Consider the following 24,845-nt stretch of genomic DNA (forward strand, 5'->3'; position numbering starts at 1 on the left):
TAAATTACAAGCTGCTTCAAAACAGCTCAATGTTTTACTGAGATGGGGAGACTTGGTCCTGAAGGAGATCCAAGCTGTGCCTTTTTAGTGGTGTTCTAAAGTCTGTGAAAAATCAAATTCAACAAAAACAAAACGAAAATCATCTACTGTCCCTTTTACACGTGTCCAAACTATCTCAGCCTTTTGTCTCTAACTTCTACAGAAGACATTTATGTCTTTTTGATGACCTGCAGGAAGCCGGTGCAGTGTCAGAACCACAAACTATACAGAACACAAGGACAAAGGCTTGAGCTGTCATCATCATCTTGGTATTAGCTAAAAAACCCCAAAAACAACAACAAAAACAGACCAGAGGAAAACGTTTGAGCCAAAGCTTTAATTCTGCCTGCATTCCTCCTGAGCGACGACAGTTCATGTCTGAAATGTATCCACTTACTGTTTGCTTAGCTATTTACAGACAATGCACACAGTGAAAACCTCGAGTCTGAGATCATTACACTATTTACAAGTTCAGAAAAATAGGATCTGAATGGTTTTTTTTTTACATTTTATACAGACTGTGAAGCAACGTGTTCAGTCTGTGTGGGGACTCCCCGTCCTCCGGCCCACAGCTACTCTACCTCGGCGACGTGAGCCACCTCCACCTCCATCGTCTGAATCACCTCAGGGGTTTCCTCGAGCTTCCCCCCCGTCAGCGCCTGCTGGGCCAAGACGTAGTTCACGACCTGCATGATGCCCTGATCCGAGAGCGTCGCCACCGAGCCGTCGCTCACCGCCTGCACAGCCTGAACAGCCTCCACGGCCTCCACCGTCTCCTCCGTGATCAGCACGGTCTCGATCTCCTCCGAGGCCGGCTGCTGCGCAGGCCGTAGCTCGGGGGGCAGGTCGGACGCCAGGATGCTGACTGCGTGCTCCACCTGTGTGCCCTGGTTGTGAAACTGGAGGGTGTCCTTCTCCAGCATGATCTTCCCAGGCAGGCTGTCCACGTGGTACTTGGCCATGTGCTTGCGTAGAGTGCGTGCGTCGATGTGGGCCTCCTGGCACATGGGGCACACGTATGGCCGCTCTCCTGTGTGAGTGCGGACATGGCGCTTGAGAGAGCGTGCATCAGCCCAGGCGACACCGCAAGTCAGACATTCGAAAGGCTTCACTCCTTCAAGAAAAAAAAATGATGAAGGGCCGTTAATGATCGCATTTATAGGAGAGAAAACTAATTCGCCACTCCCACCAGACACCCTCACAGGACAGCAGAGTCAACAAGAGAGTCACGGGAGGTCTCATTTTAGGTTACGTTGTTATATGTTCGTACTTTAGCGATAAAAAGCATCTTCTACATGAGAAAAGCTGCACGACGCACTTACCCTGGTGGTTGTTGATGTGGCGTCGGTACTCCCGGAGCTGCGTGAACTTCCTGCCACAGTGCTCGCACTCTCTCTCCAAATTCTGCTTCACTCGGCCCTTCTTCCCGTGCGTGGCTTTCTTCACGTGCCTCCTGAACAGAGCCTTCTCAAAGAACTCCTTTCCACAGACGTTACATCTGACGACACAAACAAAGGGCGTCACTGCAAAGGCGCACGATGCGAAACCCGAATGGAGATCAAAGCCAGCCAATCGTGTTGTTGCAACAACCATAGCATTTGTAACTGTCCTCACCTCACAATTTACATCACTCATTAACCATGAAGGAGTTTAAGTGAAATAAAGGTACCGCTTACTTTCCTTTACATACTTCCATGGCAGCGAGTTTGGTTTTATTTCAGCTGGTATGAAATCATTGATAATCGGCACCAAGAAAAGCAGAACATGAAGTTCTGAAGGATGGTAAAAGTGTTTTATAATCATCAGAAAGCTTCATTTTGTTTTTCAGTGTCACAGCAGGAGTGAAAGCAAAAAATGTGGCTGTTTGGAGAAGTTTTGGGGAGGGGCCCCCATCATGTATCAAGTTCGTCTCAGAGGTCTGAAGTTACATGGTGATAGGTGTCTCAGGGCGCTCCTGTTGTGTTGTAGGAGTAAATTCCCTGAAGCTATTCTACTTCTGATTTCTGGGATGTGACTGGTGCACATCACCCCTGTCGCACTTACTTAAAAGGCTCGGCGACGCTGTGGGACTTGACGTGGGAGTACCAGTCCTTCTTCCAGCTGTAACATTTCCCGCACACCTGGCACTGGAAAGGCTTCAGGCCCATGTGCTTGTTCATGTGCTGCTGCAGATCTTTGGCTTCGTAGAACCTCTTATCGCAACTGTGGAAGAGAGAAAGCAGACTGAGACTGCAGCTCGGGCTCTGAAGCAAAGAGGACAGTGATGATGAAGAGTTACTCACTGTGCACAGGCGAACGGCCGGACGTCGGGTTTGGGTTGGTGCTTCTTCAGGTGTTTGCTGAGAGCGGAGGCTCGGTGGAAGGTGGCTCCACACGTGTTGCAGAGGTACTTCGATTCACCTGATAAGGAAATGGTGATGTCATACAGACCACTGCAAAGGACTGAGCCAAGCTTTTTTATATAACTGCGAAACACTATTGACACTTTGTCAGAGCGGTAATCAGCTGCCTCTCCTGACAGCTCCAAAGCCTCTGAGCATAGCGGCACATGAACCCGAGAGCTCTACTGCAAAGATAAAATTCAAGTTCAATTCAATTGAACAACAGGGGCCTCAAGACGCTTTCTATTGTAAGTTAAAGACCCTAAATAATACAAATAAAACAGAAAACCACCAACAATCACTGTCAAAGTTAAGTGTTTTCTCCATCGTGAAAGAGGTTCTTTTTCTCCAGGCTAAATCACCGTGGTAACTGATGCTGAACACATAACCTGGTTGACTACCACCATCATGACAGTCATCATCTCTGATTTAAGGTTTTGTTGAGCCAACCAACGTAAAGAAAGCCTCTCTGTTTTGAACTCAAGTTTGACCCTCCAGTCTCCACCTGCTGAGCGTTTGTTCAGTTCACAGACGGTCTCAAAGCCAGTGTTGGGCAAGTTACTTTGAAAAAGTAATTAATTATAGTTACTAGTTACTTCTTCAAAAAAGTAACTGAGTTACAATATTCTAAAAGTAATTAATTACTTGAAAAGTAACTATTGCGTTACTTTAAAAAAAAAAAGTTTAACCCTCTGGGGTCCAGGGTATAATTGGCCATTTTTAACTACTTTTGATTTTCCCTCCACATTTTACCTTTAAAAACTATTTAATTTGCCTTTTTGGTATCATCAGCACAACCTCACGTGTCTGAATTTACAGTCATGTTTTCATGTTGACATACTGTATTAACACAATTGATCTAAAATCAGACAAAAAACATAAAATCAGAGTAGAAAAAGATATATTTTTTACCATAACAACCACAAACATGTTTAATGAATCATATTTCATAACTTTAAATGCAAATATAAATTGTCAATTTTAAAATCCTATGCACAAGTTTTGCAAACAACAAAGTTATTTGCATCCATTTACCTTTTACCTTGATTTTTTAAATAACCATTTCAAACTATTTACAGAACAATCAGCTGTTCTGCATCAATAAGATGCCAAACAAATTATTTGTGCCACTACAAATATTAATTTCTGTCCACTATAAAGGAGAACATCACAGCCTGATACCTGCAGGTCTGACAGCAGCAGGTGTATCACTGCTGTTTCTACCTGGAGACAGCAGTCGCCTCATTGTTCTGACACACAACACAAAACTGTCCACAACACTACACACTAACTACACAATACAAACACGCTAAACGTTACAAATCTCTCACATCTCAAAACTCTCTCTCTCTCTGTCACTTCTAAAACTTCCCGTTTTGTTTTTTTTTGTTTTGGTCATAAGCGCTTGCTAGTGCTGTCCATAGACAGTAAATGTGACGAAACTATTGAGGAAAAAACGCCGCGTATATCTTGTTTATCATGACTCTGGTTTTACGTGACCTATCAACACAATTTAAAAACTGGTATATATCACCTTGTTGCTTTGTCTTTAAGTGGTCATGTGATTGGCTTTCCACGACTACTTTATTCTTCCTCAGTCAAACAGCAGCACTCATGCGATTGTTTTGCCCCCTTAGCTCCAGGTGTTGTGCTAGACAGTGATCGTGATTGGCGTCCGCGGGAGCGCGCACAGCTGCTTAAAGCTGTAGCGTCCGGATTACTTAGGTAGTCAGCTACTTCTGTGCAACTGATATAAGATGCGGTAAGCTGAACACAGCTTCAACCGTCTGTTTGTTGAAAAATAGTAACGGACCGCATTTGCTTGTTTGTAACTGTAACGACGTTGTAATGATAGGAATAGTAATTAGTTAGATTACTCGTAACTGAAAAAAGTAACGCCGTTACTTGTAACGCCGTTATTCCCATCACTGCTCAAAGCACAACAAGAAGTACAGTCAGGTAGATGCCGACCAATCGGAAAGAAGAATTTTCAGAAATCCTGGATTAAAGAGAAGAAAGCTGACGTCCTGTGACTGACCTGTGTGGAGGCTGGTGTGCTCCTCCATGCTCCGCTTGCTCACAAACGACTTCTTGCAGAATTCGCACTGGAACTGTTTGGTGACGTCGTGCAGCGCTCGGTGCATCTTCAGGCTGTGTTTGTGGGCGAACGTCTTCCCGCAGACCTTGCAGGAATGAGGCCGCACACCAGTGTGATTCAGCATGTGGATCCGCAGGGAGTAGAGCTTCGGTAAGGTTTTCCCGCAAATGTCACACACAAATTCTCTTTTGGTGAGCGAGGACGATGACGATGTTTTCTCATCCATCTCGCTGTCCGCTCTCCCCTCGGAGCCCTGCTCCACTGAGGGTTTGGCGACAGGGGCTCGCTGGCTGCTCTGCTGCTTGTGTCGGGCCAGGTGGGCACGGAGAGAGGCGGCGTACTGGAACTCCTTACTGCACAGCTGCAAGGAAACAGAAACATCACAGTGAGAGCGGGCAGCATTAACAATTCAACACCACACAGTGATACGCGCCAACACTTACGCTGCACTTGTACCCTCGAGCTTTCTCGTGCTTTAACGTGTGCATGATGAGGGAGTAACGTCTCTGAAAGGACATGCCGCACTCGGAGCACGTGTGCTCGCCGTCTACGGTGCTCTCTGCCTGAGTTTTCTCCTGACTGGCTGTGGTCTCTGGCTCCGAAACCTTCGGAGCCCCGGCCTCCTCAGTAGCAACTTCCTCGGTCATAACGCTCTCCGTAGCACTGACCGCTGGATCCGCTGCAGACTCAGGCAGTGCTTCCACCTGACTTTCCACAGGCTGCTTGGGCGGCCTGCCTCTCTTCCCGGGCCTCGACCCAACCTGGAACAAGAGTACCAACACCACAAATATTTCAACATGTGCCATATCTTGTTATTTTTAACAAAAGCAAAGGTTTAATGTCACAAGCACTTCTTGTTTGCCTCTCACGGAGCTTAAGAAAACCAGTTTGCATTTTAAGTGGCGGAGGGTTCAGTATCTTCCAAGTTTCTCTACAAGAAATCGGTTTTAGAGCGGACCAAAGCTGTTTTTTATTTTCTAAGTAGATTTTATTTTGATTTGTTTTGAGCTTTTTAATTATTTTTTCACTATTAAACTCCGTTTCAGTTAATTACTAGAATGGACTTGCTGAGTTTCAGTTTATATTGTTCAAGATCATTTAGTGTTATTTCAGGGTTGGTTTTAGTCTTCTTAATTATTGTAACATGGAGGGTATTTTTTGTATCATAGGGACAACTTTACAAAAAGGCGTGAGGTTGAGGGTTTGTTGAAGAGGTGAGTTTTGGGAAGAGTAGATCTTATAACACAAAAAGCTTGAAGGCAACCAACTCGGAGTCATGTGGACATCCTAAGTCTGGACAAACAAAGCCTCGTGAGGCAGGATGTGTTGAGAAAAGCGATCAAAATGATAAAAACAAAAACAACGACTATTTCTTGCTTTTAAATTGATTTCAGTTAACTGAACTCTTCTTTCACTGAGTAAATATGTTCTTCAGCCCCAGGCATGAGCTCAGGCTTTAGACCCACCCCTGTGAACTTTTTCATGTCTTTGTTAAATCTACATTGTTTAATGCTGTAAACATGGATTCTGAGGAAGCATTGAAGCAGTGCTGAATGATTTTTGATGGGATGACCGTTTTGTACCTTCGGGGTGGCAGCACGCGGTGAGGCTGAACCTTTCTTCGCCGCCTCCTCCTCCTCCTCCAGCCCCATATGCAGACGAGCGTAACCGCCCTCTGCGATGGAGCGCTGCCGGAGTCGCCTCCTGTTGGGGTCATCTGATGTGAACTCCTGCTTGTCTGAGTGACTTTCATCTGCAGAGGGTTCCTCGTCTTCCAGCGGCAGGAACTCCTCTATCTCCACCTCCTTCCTCACCTTTGCTGGACGTCCTCGTTTGCGTTTCTGTGGCAGTGGTGCTGGTTCGACCCTCTGCTGCTCTGTAGTGGCCTCCTGAGTGGACGTCACCGCTGCAGGTGCCAGCTGGGTGACCTCCAGGGGGCTCTCTTTGTTCGGTTCCACGTTTATGACAAATGCTTCTGCCTCGGCGACTTGTGGCTCTTCCATCGCCAAACATGCGGACACCACGGCGAGGGATTCGCTGGCCCCGGCCTGCCCACTGTGGGTGACCACAGTCATCGTCTCCCCCTCCAAACCTTCAGCACCCCCTGAAATAAGAGTGACGGTCTCACCCGGTTCCACCTGCCCGGCGTGTGCAATCAGGGCCACAGTCTCGCTCTGTCCAGCCTCCCCTTCGTGTACTTCCTCTCCTTCTACTGTCTGCGTAATAACCGCCATCGGTTGCTGGATGCAGCCGTCTTTAGAGGGTGTAACAAAAGCCAATGTCTCGCCTGACACGGTGACGCCGCTGTGCGTGACTAATGCCTGTCCGTCACTCTCTATGGTCACCATGTAGGTTTCAGAGTCATTCTTCGCCTCTTCCTGAGTGGCCGGCTCGCTCGACAACACCGTGTGAACGTCTCCCCTCTGATACACCGTCAGCTTCTGTTCTTCCACCTGCTTATGTACCGACTCACACATCTGCAGCACCTCGGTCATCAGCAGGTGTCGGGCGAGGTTTGCGATGTCCGCCATGATGCAGAAGTTAAACGTAAGCGTGGATGTGTAAGCAAAGTCCAGCAGCGGGAGGAAACTGGCTTTGGTGAACCCTGCAGGAAGAAGGAGGAATGTTAAAGCTGGGCGAAGGAGGAAAACATACAGCAAGGAATAAAAAACAAACAAACAAAGTGCTCACCAGAGAGGTCGACAACAGCTTCGTGCGTGGACGCAGCGCCTTTCTCAAAGAAGAGCTCATTGAAGTACTCGCTGCACGCTGCCAGCACAGCTTTGTGCGCACGGTACTCCTCGCCTTCGATCAGCAGCGTGATGTCACAGAACTGATTGCTGAGACGCTGCTCGTTGAGTTTGTCCAACATGGTCTGGCTGTGTTTGGACAGAAACTGATTGACCACGCCTTTACTGTCAACCTGAAAAATAAAACACATTTTAGCGAAAAGCATCAGTTTTATTCAGAAATAAAAATAAAAAAAAACAACCTCTCTCACATGCAAACTTCAACTTTTATTCTCTCCTCCCTCCCACACCAAGCATGATCAATTTACTACCGAGTGGCCAGCTCTTATTTTGAAAGTCCAGCCAATGCTAACCAGATGAGCCAGGGCCTTCCTGCCTCCTGTTTTTCTGCTGGTTGGCAGTCTCAGATGTTGGACGGCTGCTTCCAAAGGCAGGACTCTATCCAGCTAGCAGGATCCTTTCAGTCATGGATTTAGATGTGCTACAGATAGTGATAACACCTCCCAGAGTTGTCTTCACAGTGAGCGATTACAATTTATTAATCTATCACTGGTATCAGATCTGTTTTCACTGTCTGCAGAATCCTGAAGCAAGACAGTTCTAACTGGACTGCAGCTGGCGATGGCGGTCCTGGTTCTGTTCTTAAGATCCTCTCTCAGCTAGAGGGTCACTCTAGCCAGAGCCTGCAACAGGTGGTTCTGCTGCAGAACCAGAACTACAAACTGCAGTTCAAGATGGCGGAGATGAAGCTGAACCGCAGCCATTTGTCACAAATAACAGAATTATTTAATAATTGAGTTCAGCTACGTACCTCCTTTTGGGACACACATGCCCGTTGCCCACCCTCCCTACAAGCTCATTTAATTTAGCTTGAGCCAAGATGGCTGGAAATGAGCCTCTGCTCAACAAGATCTAAGCAGAGGAGATGAGAGTCGCATTAATGTAAGTGAACCTGTAAAAGCCACTCATGTCTTCAAACGCACCACAAACACGCCCTAATCCAGAGCCAAATTCTAGGGACCACCCCTGATGTCTTTGGAAAGTCAAAGAAAAGCATCAGTAACACCGTGACTTTTGTTTCATTAATGATGAGTCATGTTAAATAATCAACATGCAGCATAAACAGAACATAAATGTGTGGGAAACAATAAACGAGACCTCTGGTACTCACAAACACCAGCTCATGCTTCGGCGTCCCCTTCGCCATCTTGGACCTCTGTTGCTGAGAAGAATCTGTGAAGAATACATTTTCATCTCCCTCTTCTTCCTCCTCCTCCTCCTCTTCTTCGTTGGAGTTGGCAGCAGTCCTGCGTCTGCCCGGTCGGGAGAACGATCGCTGCCCCGAGCCGTCATCGGTGCCCCGCCTGCTCTGACAGTGAGCACACTCCCTGATGTGGTCTTTGACGTGCTTCAGGATCCCTAAGGGGGATGCATGACAGCGGCTCTCTGATCAATACCAGAAACTGATTTGTTCTACACATGGGCGAAAATTAAAGCACTTCCTGTCACGCCTGTAGCAGTAAAAGGAATCATTTCCTGACTAGTGGTGGATTAAAATTAGGCAGGTTTAAGACAAGGGAGGCTTACTTTGAACACTGAATCATAAAAAGCTACTCCAAGAATAAAAAGATGGAGCTGAAATGAGGACTAACCAATCCATTACTACATTTTTGTGACTCTATTGTTTTGTATTTATTGTTTTAACTTGTCAAATATTTAATTCTGGTCAATCTCAAGACCATCTGACATACTTAAAATCCTCATGGGTGTCCAAATTGCAAATTCTTAATCAACCTTTTGTGCAGACTCAACAGTCTGAAGTTAAAACAGACAAAAAGGTCAAACTAAATAATAAAAATTAAAAACACATGAAGAAAGATAGTCATCTTCCGGAGAACAGCTCTGCACAGCTGGACTGGCAGCAATAACACACAATGACTGCATTCATTTTCAGGAGCAGCTGCAAACATGTCAGCTGTGTGCCCTGAGCCATCTCGATCTGTCCAATAACCTCAGGGCATCGTTAGAAAACGCTTAAATTTGCCTTTCTGCAGTTTTATCAGTGTGTACAGTAAACAGAGACCCCCTCACTGCATCTGTGCTTGTTTGTGCAAACGCTGGATCGCCTGTCCAGGATATCTGATCTCAATGTTCACTGTACGATTATTATCGGACAGTTTCAGAGCAGTACATTTTTGAGGTTTGTTCTCTTTTACAGATAGACATGTATCTGATATCAGAGTCCGTACATATGCTTTATATATTGGATAAATCATGCACATTTCTTAAACTCAACTTAATAACTTTCTGATCACAATTTTTGAAGGTTCAATTGAAACACACAGACACACACAAGAAGCGATTCGTTTTCTCCTTTATATTAATTTAATATTCCCTTCTAATAACATCCATCTGTTTGAATCCAACCTCCTCATTGGCCGCTAGATGGCGACAGGGAGTAGTAGTGAACGTGCATTTCTGCAGGCAGGCTCATTTTATTTATTTCCACCGGCTCGTTTACACTCCTCACACTAACTATGAGCCGCACCCCTCGCTCTCTCACCTCTCCACCAGTACTTCTGGGAGATGACTTCCCAGGTGAGCTGCTGGTTCAGGTGCTCTCCGCCCACCATAATGTGCGCCTCGTTGATAAGTTCCTTCCTGCGCTCGTCCTGCAGCACCACCTCCAGCTCCGTGAAGTCATTCTGGCCCTTCAACCTGCGCTGATAAAATAGGGTCCCGTTCCGCACCACGTAGCAGGCGGCCGCCTTGCGGATCTTCCTCTTGGTGTTCCCGGGCGTCCCCGGCGCGTACGGCTCCCGCTCGTCGGTCAGGTAGCGTATGATGGCCAAGTAGCTTTCCTCACACGACATGTCCGAGCCGAGCCGAGCAGCGCTTCTCACGCTTAACTGTGGATTTTTCTGGAAGAGGAGGGCCCTCCTCAGCTTCCCGAAGTCGGACGGAAATTTTTGTACGTCGCTCGGATCGTTGCTAATGCGAAATAGAGCCGCTACAACCGCATTTCAAATTGTTTGCGAAGGTGGAACTGCAGTTCGCAACCGACTGGGGAGAAATGCCCGAACAGACAAAATGGCTGCTGCACAACCGGATTTGGCGTAACAGGGGCGGAAGTACGCAAATGTTTTCCCTGCCACAAGAGGGCACAATGTGCAAAGCTTTAACGTCATGGAAAAGAACCCGAGCAATTTAAGTGTATTTATTTTTTTATTTATAGATGAAATATTTTTACTTATCTAAATCTTTATTATTCTTTAGTGGGCGTAACAAAACCCACAGTCTCGCCTGACATCGTGTAAGGCCATATATTGATCTTAAATTGTATTTATTTAAAAATATAAATTAAATCCCACAAATAAATATTTAACTAAATAATTATATGGATTTATCTTAAATTTATTTTGTATTTGTCTAACTAAATAAATGTAAGATTAATGTTTATAATTATAAGTAATATTTGAATATTTGATATATATATATATATATATATATATATATATATATATATATATATATATATATATATATATATATATATATATATTGCATATAAATAAATTATTTTATTGGAATGATTTAAATGAATTAAATTGAAAAGCGACTTTTTTATTTATTTATTTAAATAAAGTAAAATTAAAGAACAAGAAAGTACATTTAAAAAATATTTAAATAAGTAAAAATATTGAATAAATAAATGTACTTATCACTTATTTTTACTTATTTAAATAAATATTTATATATTATTTAGTTGTCTGTTTAATAAAGATAAATAAAAACAATATGGAAGTTAATAAGGTAAAATTTTTAATTAATAAATATCTATCTGACCTAATTTTTGTGTTTTGTGTGCTTTTTGCCTTCCTGGTCATTTCTTTTGACATATTGTATTTCATATTATGTATATATTTATTCCACTTTATTTAAGCTATTTTAATTTTTTGGATACAAAGGTATGAAAGTCAGTAGAAGCAAGACACAACACGTATGTATGAATGAGAGCGACACAGGTATAAAACAGCTCCAATGAGCAGAGGTAGTGAAGGTAGAGAGTTTAAATACCTGGGTTCAACCGTCCCAACAGCGGATAAGGCAGGTGAAGAAGAGAGTGCAGCAGGGTGGGGCAGGTGGAGAAGAGTTTATGGGTTACCTTTGACCACCAAGAGCACCTAAAGGGACCAGAAGAAGACGTCTTTCATTTTATTAACATTCTTACATTGATTGTTTTTATTGTCTTGTCTTAAGACTTGTATGTTAGTACTTAATGAGCCCCTTTAATCTGATTCCAAGTTGTTTTAGCAACTAAAATGGCCGAACATATTCTATACAGGTTGCTTTTAACAGTTTTCTTTGTGTTTCTTATACCTGTACTGATGCCTTCATCTGTGACACACATTCTAAAATCCTGTGATGGCCTCAGTCACAGTTTCAGTCATTTTTATGAAAGTAAAAAAAAGAGTGAAAAACACAAAATGCGCAAACACATTTATTTAGACAATCTTCATCTGGCAAGTGGAAAAGTGGAAAATTATAATCAAGTCCAAGAAAAACCAGCTTTCTTTTATCCTCCCCACAGCAGACTGACAAAGTCATAGTAAGAAAACGACTAAAGACATCACGTAGAGTCTGCAGCAGCTCCAGGTCTCATTCAGTTGTGTTTCTCGTCAGATCTGCACCAACTGGTTGTAGTGCAGCACTTTCATAAGTCTGGCTCATAAAGGCTGAGGCATCTGAGGGATTGTGTGGTTCTTGAAAGACCAGCAGACCATAGGGGGGCGCTGTTGCACATACTCGCTATTGCAAAAAGAAATGAATCATTCCAGGGCCTCACCACAGCGTCATATTTTTACAGAGTTACACTGGGCTGAAGGGGAGGGGAGAGACAAAGTAACACTTGCAATCTCATCCGTGTTTCAGATCAGGAGCCTGATGTTTGATCTTTACATTTTTCATAAATAAAATGGAATCAATCTTGGATTTCTAGACTGTTTAAGTATCATAAAGATTCAAATGCTCTGTGAAGTGCTGCTGTTTCTTCTTTTGCCATTCCTATCTCGCTTAATTTCCCATGCAGAGTTGATCTGACGTATCCGGTTCCCTCTCCTGTGAGTCAGAGATTTAATATTGTTTATTCCCAGTTGCTGCTGGCAGACGCCCCAACACGTGTTGCAGAGTGTTTGTGTGAGCGCTGGGGAAAAAAATAAGATCGTTTGCATCCTTTCAGTGTGTTTCTGTGTCACATGACATTTGTCTGGTCTCTCCAGCAATAACTAGAGGATTAATAGCAGGTGAATCTAAAGTATGACACCTTCACAGGGAAACAAATGAGCTCCCTGTGTTTCCTTCATCACGTCACAGTTTGATGCCCACTTTGCACATCTTGTCACTTCCTCTTTGGCTTATTGGCTCCACCATTAATCTCCTTCTCCTCTGTACTATTGTTTAGCTTAATGCAGGTTTCCTGGCCTGAAGACAAAGGCACCTATTACTCAGAACAGGAAGGCTGGTGTAAAAAACAATACAACACCAGCTAAGAGAGGTTCTTTGTTTAGTCAAACGTTTCAGGATTATACAAACAGGAAGCTTTCTTTTATATATATGTGTATATATATGAGAATCTACCAATATAATGTCTGTCTTCCAATAAATCAACTTCCACATCTGTTAGATTTAACTTTCTTTAACAGTTTTTGTTTGTTTTTGGAGACAATTTATCAAGCGAGTCAAAGGTTAAAGGGTCGTACAACCCGCTGGACAACAAACCCCCCCAAAATCTATGAGGCAGCATTATGCTAAAGAAACTCATTGGGAGTGACCTCTCCACTGATGATGCATGTCAGACAACTGAGAGGGTGTAGGCTAATTTAAATGCTGACATAGCATTAAAGGTTCTTTTATTTTGTCTAAACTGTTATGTTTTCATTGTAATGTTTCTATAATGTCACCTTATCCATAAACAATATAGTATAAAGTCTCCACAGAGTTCCCAATTCTTTAAAGTGAAGTCGCTTTATAAGTGTTGTAAACCTGTTTATTCAATATCCAGCAGGGGCCAACTCCTGATTGGATAACGTGGCTCTTAGTGCAGTGGGTTACACTTTGCCTAATCAACAAAATATTCCTGGGACATAAATCTTTCGTGGTTACTTCATGAAGGACTTACAAACTCTGCCAAATCAAACATGTGGCGCTACCTGCTGTGGCACCCCCTTTGTGAGTAAGGGAGCAGTTGAAAGTAGGTCTAAAACGAACATACTGCTCATTCAGACACTGTTTTGATGCGTTTAAGGTCTCAGTCAGTAGTTTAACATCTTAATGCGTCAGATTAAGTTCAATTTAGAAATTTTTATGAACAACGTGTGGATAGCCACACCTTTAAAGCTCAATGTAAGATACTTTATGTGGTCTGATCATTCTGAATAAACAAAAAAAAAAGATTTTGTTGAATAACTGAGTGTTAATTCCAGGTGGATGGATTTTGTTTTGCTTTGGGATCACTTTTTTGGATCGCTACTTTAACCATAAAGCCAAAAACCAGGTCTTTTCTTACTGCTTTACCCTGACAGCAGATAACATCTTTAACTTCAGAGTCATTTCTTTTGTACAAGAAGCTTCCATGTAATCTGTATGTCCTAATGGACCCTCTTCCTCTGTTTATTAGCCACTATCATCGATTTCCTCAGCTTCATAGTGAATCACAGAATGGAAGTTTATCAATAAAAGCCTCCCATACGAGCAATTTATATGCTTTCTCACCGGAGTTGTACATTTGGACTAAAAAGCCTACTCATTTATGGTCAGACATGCATTCAGAATTCAAAGATGTACTCATCCTCAGTGCACATGTTGTAACAAAGAAGTGCACATTGCATCATGTGATGCATAGATGTGCGTGAGCCAAAAAATCTCAAGTTCAGAGCTTGAAATAAGAGAGAGAGTCAGCATAGCCTCGGGCATTTCCAAGGAGAAAAACAGCACTGATCGTTGCCCCTGTTACCCGCTGGAATGGCCATTTTGTGTTCGGTTGTGCATTTGCTGTTAAACCACCAGTGTTTTTTCCACTCACAGAAGAAATATTGGCTGTAAACATTTCTTTACAGCATTCATTAACCTCTGAAGATTTCTCCAACATCAGAAATTTGAGATGATATTTTCTGTTATTAACTAAAAAGCTTTCATTTGTGTGGACTCTGAAGTACTTGTACATAATTAGAGTTTATTCAAAGCTGTATCTCTAAAATGTATAGTTATAATATGGTGCAAAAGGCACAAACAATGAGAGAAAACCTAAAGTACAAGAAAAAAAGGGGATTTTTGGAGGGAAAACACAAAAATATCCCCAGACAGCTGAATAAGCTTCACCACAAAGATCAGTTTAATCTGTACCATAACTAGTTTATACTGAAAGTGCATCCTCATCCCCAATATTGTCTCGTCAGACTACTCTTTGTCTCACAGTACTGCACTCACCAGCTGCAGTAATACCTGCCACAAAGAGACAGAGGCCCCATTTTATAGACCTAAAAAATTCCACATTAGCAGCGGAGGCGTGGTCCCGGCGTAAGCTGCAGATTTATCAGGTCTTGTTTGTTTGTCTTGAGTTTTCCATGACCCCATTCTTTTGGTCATTACCCAGCGTTTGCAACCATAGGTGAGCGTTGGCAGAGAGATTGGCAGAGTGGAAGCTTCACCTCCTGGCTCAGTGGTCCACTCCATCATGCCAGTGATATCAGTCTTCTTACCTGACTCTACACCACAAAACTGACTCAAATCTCAAACTTTTAACTAAAATGAGTCCTCACTTTATGCCCGTGGACTGGTAAATAAAACCGCTGCTGCTAAGTGAATGTCAAGAAAGAGTATTCGTTTTGTATATTTGCTTTCCTGCTACGCTAATAGATCTGAACTGCAGCTTTAAGCAGATGAGAAGATCTTGTGTGTGACTCAGTCTCCTGGGTGCGATAAAGGTGTTTGCCTGTCTAAGGACAAACTCAGCTGGAGACCCGAGAGAATGGAGACTGCCTTATCTGTCACTGTCTTGCTCATGCTGTGCCCAAGGCCAGGCACTGTGATAGAAAGCTTGCTACAGTCTCTGGCACTGGAGTACTTTTCCATTACACAGGACCAGAAAGGATCACAGTGCCAGCAGTAATTCTTCCAGACCGAGACAGGGAAGATATAGGAGCACCTGAAAATGAACATGTGGCTCACAGTTTTATTCAGAAAAGGGACAGAAAGCTCTAGAAAGCTATTCAGAGCTGCTGACGGAGGACGTCGCCAGTCAGGCACAGTTTGTCACCATCACCAAGCTTTGCTGTACAGAGGCCACAAATGGATGACGATGCTCACGGTCACGGCTCTGCTTATGTCATCGCTTTCACTCATTCTTCAGCGCTTTGTTGTCTGGCTGGCAAACAGACGAACATTTCACGGGTGTTTACAGCAAACAGGCTGCAAAACAGCCAGCAACCTTCTGATGTTTGAATGGTTCATTCGGTCAGAATGTAATGTGTGAATTTCGAGGGAATACACTGAATATTTTCACTCCAAATTCATTATGAGTGCAATACCAGCGTGATATAATACAGTTAGCTGTTCCAGTAGATGAACCAGCAAGAGAATAACTGGTGAAGCCAGGAGACATAATGTAAACCAGCATGGACTTTACATTATGTGTTAGTGGTGATTAATTTTCTGTCACATCTGCGTCACATTATTAGCTATATAGAAAAACACTGACCGTAGCTTTCAGGGCTCAAAGGTGAGCGTCCGTTCAAACAGCCAGCAGGGGGCAACTCAGCTACAGCCACCTGTTGACTGTCCTCCCCGTACAGTTATTATGGAAGGGCATATTTGCTGTGGGCACTAAAACTGTTTTTGCAGCAGGCTGTAAACATGTTTATTTCTGCTGTAAAGTTTAACATAAGAGTCTGTAGGAACTGACATGCCTCAGCTTCAAATGGCCATTTGAGGAACTGCAGTTTCTCACATTTCAGCAATGTCTTAACTATTTTTGGTTTTTTTCCAAACACAAAAGGCCTAAAGAGAGCAGAGATGAATAACAACTATAAAGTGTTGTATAAACACATAGAGAGTGAGGAAGGAAAACCCAGTGCATCATGGGAAACCCCCAGGAGCTTACACCTATTGCAGTATATCAAAGGAAGGATTCGGGGTCACCTGATCCAGCCCTAACTATGAGCTGTATTAAAAAATGACAAGTTCTTCAGTGATCAGATTTAAAAGACTAACTCAAGAGTTCATAGTGGTGTTAAGAAATGGGCCATGGCAAGGTGAGTACATCCATCTTTTATCATCCACCTTTTCTCCCACTGATGCTTGTTAAAGTGTGTATTTGTATTAAATTATTAAAACAGTCAAAGGATTTTAAAGATTTGATTCTGTCAACTTGTGACATATGTTTACATATTTAATGGAAAAATACTAGAAAAGGTGCCATCTTCACCTGTGCTCTGTGAGCGCTGCTCTGTACCTTGTGCTGTATTTTCTATATCCTGAGAAACTCCTGGTGAGTGTGTAAACTCCGGCCCGCGGTCGGGTTCCAAACACCCGAGGCACAAGCACGTGCTCCATGGTGTGAGAAAAGCCTGTTTTGTGCAACCCAGTATGGTCAGAGTCCTCCTTTTCTCTCTTTCTGGGCCTCCAGGCAACAGACAGATTAATGCACTTGCATCTTTTACACCCACCGTTTTGACCTTTCACTTGCAGGGACGCGCAATGAAAACACAGAATACGCTCTGACACCTCTTAAAAACAAAGACATCGCCATCCGTTTGATTCTCAGCTTCCAGGGAGCGCAGTCACAAGCTCATTGCAGCTAATGAGAGAGACAAAACCACCCCTGGAAACATTGTGGTGTAACATTTCCCACCAAGAGTCCGAATTACTGTCAACATCAGATCCCCGATTACTCATCATGGAGCTGTTCGGCTGTTGACATCACAGCCCATAAAGCAGCTCATTAACTCTCTGTTTCACTAGCGAGAGAATCCAAGGGCAATAATGACGCTTTTGTCTGGAGGGGGGCTGCAAGCAGAGAAAGTGAGAAAACCAAAGGGAAGGCTGGGAGCCAGTAGGTCACTGAGCTCACCTTACACCTCGTGTTCCCACAATGCTTTGGCTGCATCACACACTTTTTTTGCTGTGCAGAGCCAGAGGGGAAAAAAGTGAGTAAGCTGTTATTCTTAACTTTAAATCCCAACCAGCTTTTATTATCCGACACTGGAATATTGTGATCATGAGCTGACTGAGTAAACACCAGCACAGAGCTCCCTCCTGAGTCCTCAATGCAAAGAATATTTCCCAAGAGCCAACGCATTGGGAAGGGGAGGCTCACTCTTCATTTTCTTCCCACTAAGCCAATAGATGGTTGAAGGCATTGGTAGAGGAATATGAGAAGATGGCAGAGGACACACCTGGACACAGCTGCCCAGGTAGCTGCAGGTTTACACATGCTTTTGTTTGTCCATACAGCTTCTGTGTTTGCTGATCTCACGTCACCAAACAGAGATCTGCACAGTCTGTGCATTCTGCCACTTGTGTGCCATGTTATAGAAAGGTAACAAATATTAAAGTAAAACTAAAACTGACCTAAGTGTCCTTTTACAGGAATAGCATATTTATCAGAAATTAAAACACATTTTGTCATTTTCATACAGGCGGGGAGGCTTTCTGCTTCAGCCTCAGTTTGATAATTGAGTGCCCAAAACTGGAGCACCTCTAATGTCCACGTGAGTCTTCAGCAGTGAGTCGGTCCCTACAGACTCCCATATTAAAAAACAAAACAAAACAGGAATAAACATGTTTACTATGACAGTCCCTGAACTGAACTTCTGGACTATGTTTGTCATTTAATGCAATTATCTGACCAGTAATATGGAGTCTGTGCAGGTAACTGTACAAACAGTCCATCCAAGAAGTCTGAGCTCCAGTTTGGTGAATGAAGTGCTAGGATTTTGATTTGAATGTTACTTAGTATTAATTAGCAGGGATCTGTGTCTGAGTGGTACACTCTTACAGTGTGTGGATGCAGATTGTGTTAACTGATAATTAAGCAGTCTGTCCTCCCGTTTATATACGGTCACTTCTGGCTCCAAAGAAATCTGGCATGCAGTGGTCATAAAGCTAAAGTCTGGCCAGTATTAGCCAAATGCATAACCAACATTAATGCTACTATCCACGTACTGCTAACCAAGGCTATGTACTTCTATTGTGATGTCTGACACACATAATGAACCTGTTATCTTGAGTACCCATTTACACTGACAGCCATTGATTTCTTCTCAGTGTCTTAAATAACTAACCTGGTAATAACACATTTATCTGAATGCACTTAACTTAACCCCGGTTTGATGATTCATAACAAATGTTCGACTCTCCTAAAGGAATACAGACTGTGCTGCTTCTTTTGTATTTAAACTTTTGTCAGCTTTTTGTTTACTCTGCACTTTGCAAACCTTCTTGCATAATTCACACTTTTCTTCTGTTTTGCCTTTTTCTTCCTTGTGCTGGAAATAACTCTGCAGAGCTGACAGGCTGCTGACAGGTCTGTCTTTACAGCACATCGCTCAAACTTTGACACCAATCCGGCACAACGTTAAAAATACGTGCCCGGTTTACCGTGCGCTGCAGCTAAAACAGACAGCTCTCACCCTTTGGAAACGTGGACACTGCATGGATCGCTGTGGGTGTCCTGTGGTGTCTGGCCTGGGATGATGGCAGTGGATCCTTTGGGTCCTGTGGGCTGCTGGGTGGGGCCTCAGTGGATCAAACTTGTTCCGGGACAAATTGCAGATGCTCAGTTGGAATGGAACCTGGGGAATTTGGAGGTCAGATAGACACGTTGAGCTCTTTGTTGTATTCATTCATCTGTTCTGCTGAGGGAAACTGATGCTGTCGGCATGGGCCTTTGCAGTAGGGGCATGCTTGGTCTGCAGCATAAACTGTATGTATTATTCTCTGTCTGAAAAGTAAAACCAATGTATAAGTGCTTTTTGTAATGACCAGCTCTGCTCTGGCTCTGCTGCAATGGAGGGGTGGTACGGTAAGGAGGATGGAGGGGACAGGTGAGAGGGATTACAACTAATGAACTCTGCCCCTTTTTAGGGCCTGGAGTCAGGAAGGAGCAGTGTGTGGTGTGGGAAGGAACTGGAAAGCTGGCTTCCCGGTGGAATATATACCGGGCCAAAGCAGCAGGAAACGCTGTATTTAAAAATGAAGGTGCTCAGATTGACACTTGAACTCTGTGTGGGTCCTGATCATTTCACAGTGTGACTCCAAATTTACTTTCAATTCTATAGTTTATGGGAAAGCCTGATGGAAAACAAAGAGCTCTTCTATTGGACTCACACAGTTATTAGTATTTATTGCTGCTCTATTTTCTTTCTGAAGGTTCCATCACATTTTCTGAAATATGCAGTCTGGCGACAGCATGATCATCTTCAATATACAGTTTGTGGTCTGCAGTGATATTGTGCCGGGTGACACAAATCAAAGTAACATCAACTGGTGTTTCCCAGCAAAACACAGCACTCTAGCAGCATTATCCGCTTCACCCTTGTGTTGTGTCTGAGTGGTTGATGTGATGATTTTGTTTGGTTATTCTCTTGTTTTTCATGCGATATCCAACCCGGTGATTTTGGCCTGTATCTGTGTAAAGTAAAAGAAACAATAAGTAAACATTTTTGTTGTTTACTTAACGTGTTCCCAGTTCCTTCCATAATCCTGCATATTTAAAGTCGCTGACTCTGACTGTGGTTCCTCTAAATTTCCACGGTCTCATTTCAGTGCGAACGAAAACAAATTAAATCTTTTAAAAAGGACCAAAATCCAGCATTTAACCAAACCAGAAAATACAGAAACCATGTGTCCTTACTCAGCCACAGTGGTATCTAGTTCTGCAGCGTTTGTGGTAAAAAAAAATAAATAAAAAAAAAAGTTTTCCCTTCAGTGATTTCCTACAAAAGAAATAGTCCCTATTAAAATTCCTAAAAGTCAGCTCTTTGGATTATCCAGACTAATGAGAATGTTTCTGCAAAAGATTCTTTCTGTTTAATTATTCTTTTAAATGCCATTTTTAATCCTCTAAGCACTGCGTATAGAATTTACTCCACCACACGTTTTGGATTGAAGCAGAATTCACATGGATCAATATTTTTGATTGAACTGACCCTTTAAATGGCTTCCAACTGGCCACTCCCCTGTACATACACACTAAACACCTTTATGATTTATGTGTTCTCAGAAAACTGGTGCAGTTCTGTAATAAAGACTCGTTCAATATGAGTTGTGTTCAGACGGCGCTGTGGAGCCTCTTATCGTCAGACGTGAATCCAGGCAGCTGTTTTTGCCCTCGAGTGAGAGCGGTGGGAGCGAGCAGAGGCTCCCTAAAGTAAACAGGCTAGCTGTGCAAGCCCTGGAGCTGGGTCAGGGTCGCGCTGCATGGTACTTGCACACTTGGTCTATCCCTGAACAGCCAAACAAAGCCGCTCACTTCTTTGCTGCCTGAGAACATTTGATTTGAGTTAGTTTTAGAGGAACTGTGGGGTTTTTTCCCAGTGTGAGAAAAAATCCTGAGAATAAAAATCTCCTTTCTAAGAGGGTTTTTCAGATGTCATAAACTCATATTTTATTCACAGCAGAAAATAGGAAACATGTTCAACTTTAGACTGTGACCTTTTACTGTTTTATTTAAAATATTAGCTCATTTTGAGTTTGATGGCAGTGACACGTCTCAAAAAAATCTGGGAGGGGGGAAATGAAAGACTGGAAAAGTAAGCGGTGCTAAAAAGAAACAGCTGGAGGAACATTTTGTACCTAATTAGGTTAATTAACTACAGGTCAGTAACATGACTGAGTATAAAAAGAGCATCTTGTTGAGTCAGAGCATCTCAGAAGTGGAGATGGGCAAAAAAGCATTTACAAATTGTGCAGCAATTTCAGAATAATGTTCCTCAGCGTGAACTTGTGAAGACTTTGAATATCTTATTGTCTTATATAAAATGCAGGACATAATATTATCGAGATTCGGACAATTTAGAGAAATCTGTGTGCACAAGGGACAAGGCCAAACATCAGTATTCGATGCCTTGGATTTTCAGGCCCTCAGGCAGTGCTGCTTTAAAAACAGATGACAGATTCTGTGCGTGGGTTCACGAACACTTCCAGAAATCAGTGTCTGTGAAACCAGCTCACCGTTGAGAAATGCAGGCTAAAGCTCTATCATGCAAAGAAGGAGGCCTATGTGAGCATGATCCAGAAAAACAGCAAAGTAAACACAGAAAGCAGAAACTCAGTTTTTTTACTAGTTTCTGAATCCCGGGAACCTGTTTTGGAATACTAATTCAGTCTCAGAACCCTGGACTGTAATGATATGAGAGGGAATTAAGTTGAAATGAGGTATACTTTCTCAGATTTTAGTTCATTGTCAGCTTTGATGGGTACCGTAAACCTACGCATACCAATCAGTATTTAAGGTTTGACTCTCATCATCCACTGGAGCACAAACTGGATGTCAATCAGGATGCTACAACACCAGGGAAGCAGACGAACATCACATCAAGAAGGCCCTGAGTAAATGTGGTTATCCCAGCTGGACATTTGTCAAAGCTGAGAAGGCGCCTAAATAAAACTCCAGCCGATCCAGGAGAGAAGGACAACTGCTGCCTAAGCGAAAACCCATAGTGATCCCGTATGTGTCAGGAGAACAGTTCAGACCCTTTTTTCTAAACACCGCGTCTCCGTGGCTTTTAAACCCCAAAACACGCTGCGCCAAAAATGGGTCAACCCCAAGGATCGGGTCCCCCGACACAAACAGAGTAACGTAGTGTTTGCTGTTAAGTGCCATCAGGATTGCCATGATCGGAGAAACCAAAAAACCTCTGGCAAAGTGGATGGCACAACACAGAAGAGCTAACATGTCAGGCCAGGACACTTTCAATGATTAGGATGTACACATCTTGGACAGCGCAGAGTCAATGAGGCTATTTACATGAAAAGGGAAACACCATCTCTGAATCGCGGAGGGGGCCTAAGGGTACATCTTCCACCACCTCAAAATGCTGTGATTGCAGCCATTCCCCAACTCTCTGTGAATGGGACTCATTGCCACTGATCAGTGGTCTTTGATCAATGGTTGTTGATCAATGGTCATAGCAATTTGCATATTAATGATCAAGGAACTATTTGTGCAAATGTAGTGTTTATAAGGCTGGGGAAACCTGCAGTCAGCTGAGACTGAAGAAGTCACTCGGATGAGTGACGAAACATTGCTACGTCCAGATGATCAGAATCAACCTTTTGGGATTTACTTACCTGCATGATTGAGCATGCATCAAGACATTGTCAGCTTACCTGCAACATGCTGGGCATCAGTCTAGGTGGTTTGCTCTGGAACATTTTAATTGGTCTTCATATGTATTAACACCAGACAACAGTCGAGACAAATAAGCCAGCTCTGAATAAGTGTTTACCCAGCTTTACACTCTGAGAACTGTTTGTGAAGACTGAGAACAATTTTCAAAAGGATTTCCAGCATGAATGCAGTAGCCACTCAGTCTATTATTCAACTCTTTCAGCTTCACAGCTAATGAACTCCGGCACCAGCTGGCTTTAAATTCTGAGCAGAGAGAAAGAGGCACTCAGATTTGAGTACAATCATCCCATGCGCTCTTTTATTCACGAAAGTGTTTGGTGTTTGATGAAACAGGCATTATGGTTAAGTGCTCTTGTGATCGATCATTTTGAATACATGTGAGCGCCTCTCTTCATCCCGACAGTTACCGTTGGCATCCAGCATAAAGGAAACTAACCATTTTCTAACGCTAACATTAGAAATAGGTTTACTTTATGCTTTATTGAATATTTGATTCAGACTGAGTGTCCCCACACAGCCGGCCTCGAAAACTAATTTAAACTTTAAGGTGAACAACTGAAACAACATCAGTCTGAGAGACTGGTCAGGAAACCTTCACAAGTATTATACCAACTTTATTTGAACGCTATCAGTTTGCTTACAGGGAGATCAGGTGCACACAGCACTGAAGCACCTGGATCTTAAGAACACGTATGTCTGCATGCTTTCTATTGACTACAATCCTGCTTTTAATACAAGCCTCATCCCCAACATGGAGTCTGCTTATAAGAAGAGGGGTAGAAAGGAGACCAACTGTCCTGGGACTCCAACACAACTTTGGCTGCTCAACAACACATCTTTTACTTCAGGAAACTGAGGGGAGAAAACCAATGTGCAATAAGAGTTCTGTTGTGCTTGTTCAGCTGCACAAAGGCAGAACAGGAAGCCATCCAGAGGGTCATTACAACTGCTGGACAAAGCTGCCAGATATCAGCTCCACCTCTGCAGTTTGCAGTGATCAGTCTGTATCCTCACTAACCCTAACCCCGTTCCAGCTGCTCCTGTCTGGCAAATGGTTCAAGACATCCATTAAAACAAGACTTATGATTAGCTCCTCAACTCTCCCTGCTAGGTGCTATCGTCATTGTTTAAACTTTTCCGTTTATTTATTATTTATTCTTATTTTTCCTTCATATGGAGGTGCTGTACTGTCTCATTGTTCATCCATTTTCTTCCACTTATCTGGGGCCAGGTTGCAAAAGCGGCAAATGACATGACACATGACAAGTGCACAATATAATTTCAGTTTAGTTTTAGTTTTTTTGTCTTTTATTTCATTTTTTCCACACTGAAGTTTTAAGTTTCGGTTTAGGTGACTACACTATCCCTACTGTGGACGTTTGCTTTTTCTTTAGAGGGCTCCTCGTTTTGTCATACAAAGCTGTACAGCAGCTGTTTCCATTTATCTTTTATATAATGTTCTTCCATGTAATACATTACCATATTACATACCATAAATCCAGATTTACGCCCGCAAGTGTGGTCATAAAAGGGAGCAGAGATACAGTGTGAGCTTTTTAAAATTGAGGGATTTGTCCAAAACAGAATCGGGTTTTCATCAGAATTGAAATTCTTTTTTGCTTTTCTGCCTCAAATGCATACTTAGTTCTTAATTATACAGTGTCTAACTATAGAGTATCCAAAAAGTGATTGCAGCAAGGAGACTTTAATAGCTTTGTGGCTCCTCCTATAAACTTTAATTATAGTCAGTGTGAGTATTGTTTTGAAAGAATCGTTTTTCATCTGGCCGTAATGAAAACGTGCTGGTGGGTGGAGAGGAGGAAGCCGGACAATATATCTCCCCATCTTTTTCAGTTCAGGAAGGAAACTTGCACCACAGGGACTGCAGGTCTCTGAGGGCGGGAGGCCTCCGCAGGCGTGTGGCTGTCCGCCGCCCGCTGGCTCAGGGGACAGCTGTGATCGGCTGCGGCGTTTGGCTCGTGCTCCGCGATAGCAGCTGCCATAAACAAACAGCTCTGAAAGCTGCTGGCTCGAGCCCCAGCTCTTTTCAAGACAGTCCAGTGACCCCAGTGACCTTCACCCAACTCACTCCATGAAGTTTGGACAGATTTTGAGAGTCCAGCTGGTAAAGAAATCCAAAACAAACTAGATGAGAACGAGGACAAAGT

The 24,845-nt window shown here is 43.1% G+C and overlaps 1 protein-coding gene across 1 annotated transcript; it reads right to left on the reverse strand.

Annotated features, from left to right (window-relative positions):
- Positions 1–356: 356 nt before the first annotated feature.
- zbtb11 (zinc finger and BTB domain containing 11) lies at positions 357–10,612 on the reverse strand. Its single transcript, XM_063467027.1, has 10 exons — positions 9,832–10,612; positions 8,440–8,687; positions 7,210–7,441; positions 6,102–7,123; positions 4,962–5,279; positions 4,459–4,879; positions 2,322–2,439; positions 2,083–2,241; positions 1,362–1,537; positions 357–1,153 (listed from the first exon to the last, which is right to left on the reverse strand). Exons 1-10 carry the CDS (start codon positions 10,139–10,141, stop codon positions 612–614), a joined length of 3,546 nt encoding a protein of 1,181 aa, XP_063323097.1. The 5' UTR covers positions 10,142–10,612; the 3' UTR covers positions 357–611.
- Positions 10,613–24,845: the final 14,233 nt, after the last annotated feature.

The sequence above is a fragment of the Pelmatolapia mariae genome, linkage group LG23 (genome assembly GCF_036321145.2).
Source record: "Pelmatolapia mariae isolate MD_Pm_ZW linkage group LG23, Pm_UMD_F_2, whole genome shotgun sequence".
Taxonomy (NCBI): Eukaryota; Metazoa; Chordata; class Actinopteri; order Cichliformes; family Cichlidae; genus Pelmatolapia; species Pelmatolapia mariae.

Bases quoted from the DNA above. Each gene is read 5' to 3' on its own strand.
- zbtb11 (XM_063467027.1), bottom strand. From the start codon at position 10,141: ATGTCGTGTGAGGAAAGCTACTTGGCCATCATACGCTACCTGACCGAC. The intron at 7,442-8,439 runs GTGAGTACCAGA...TTTATTTTTCAG, and splicing joins CGAAGCATGAGCTGGTGTTT to GTTGACAGTAAAGGCGTGGT. The intron at 4,880-4,961 runs GTAAGTGTTGGC...GTTTCCTTGCAG, and splicing joins CTCGAGGGTACAAGTGCAGC to CTGTGCAGTAAGGAGTTCCA.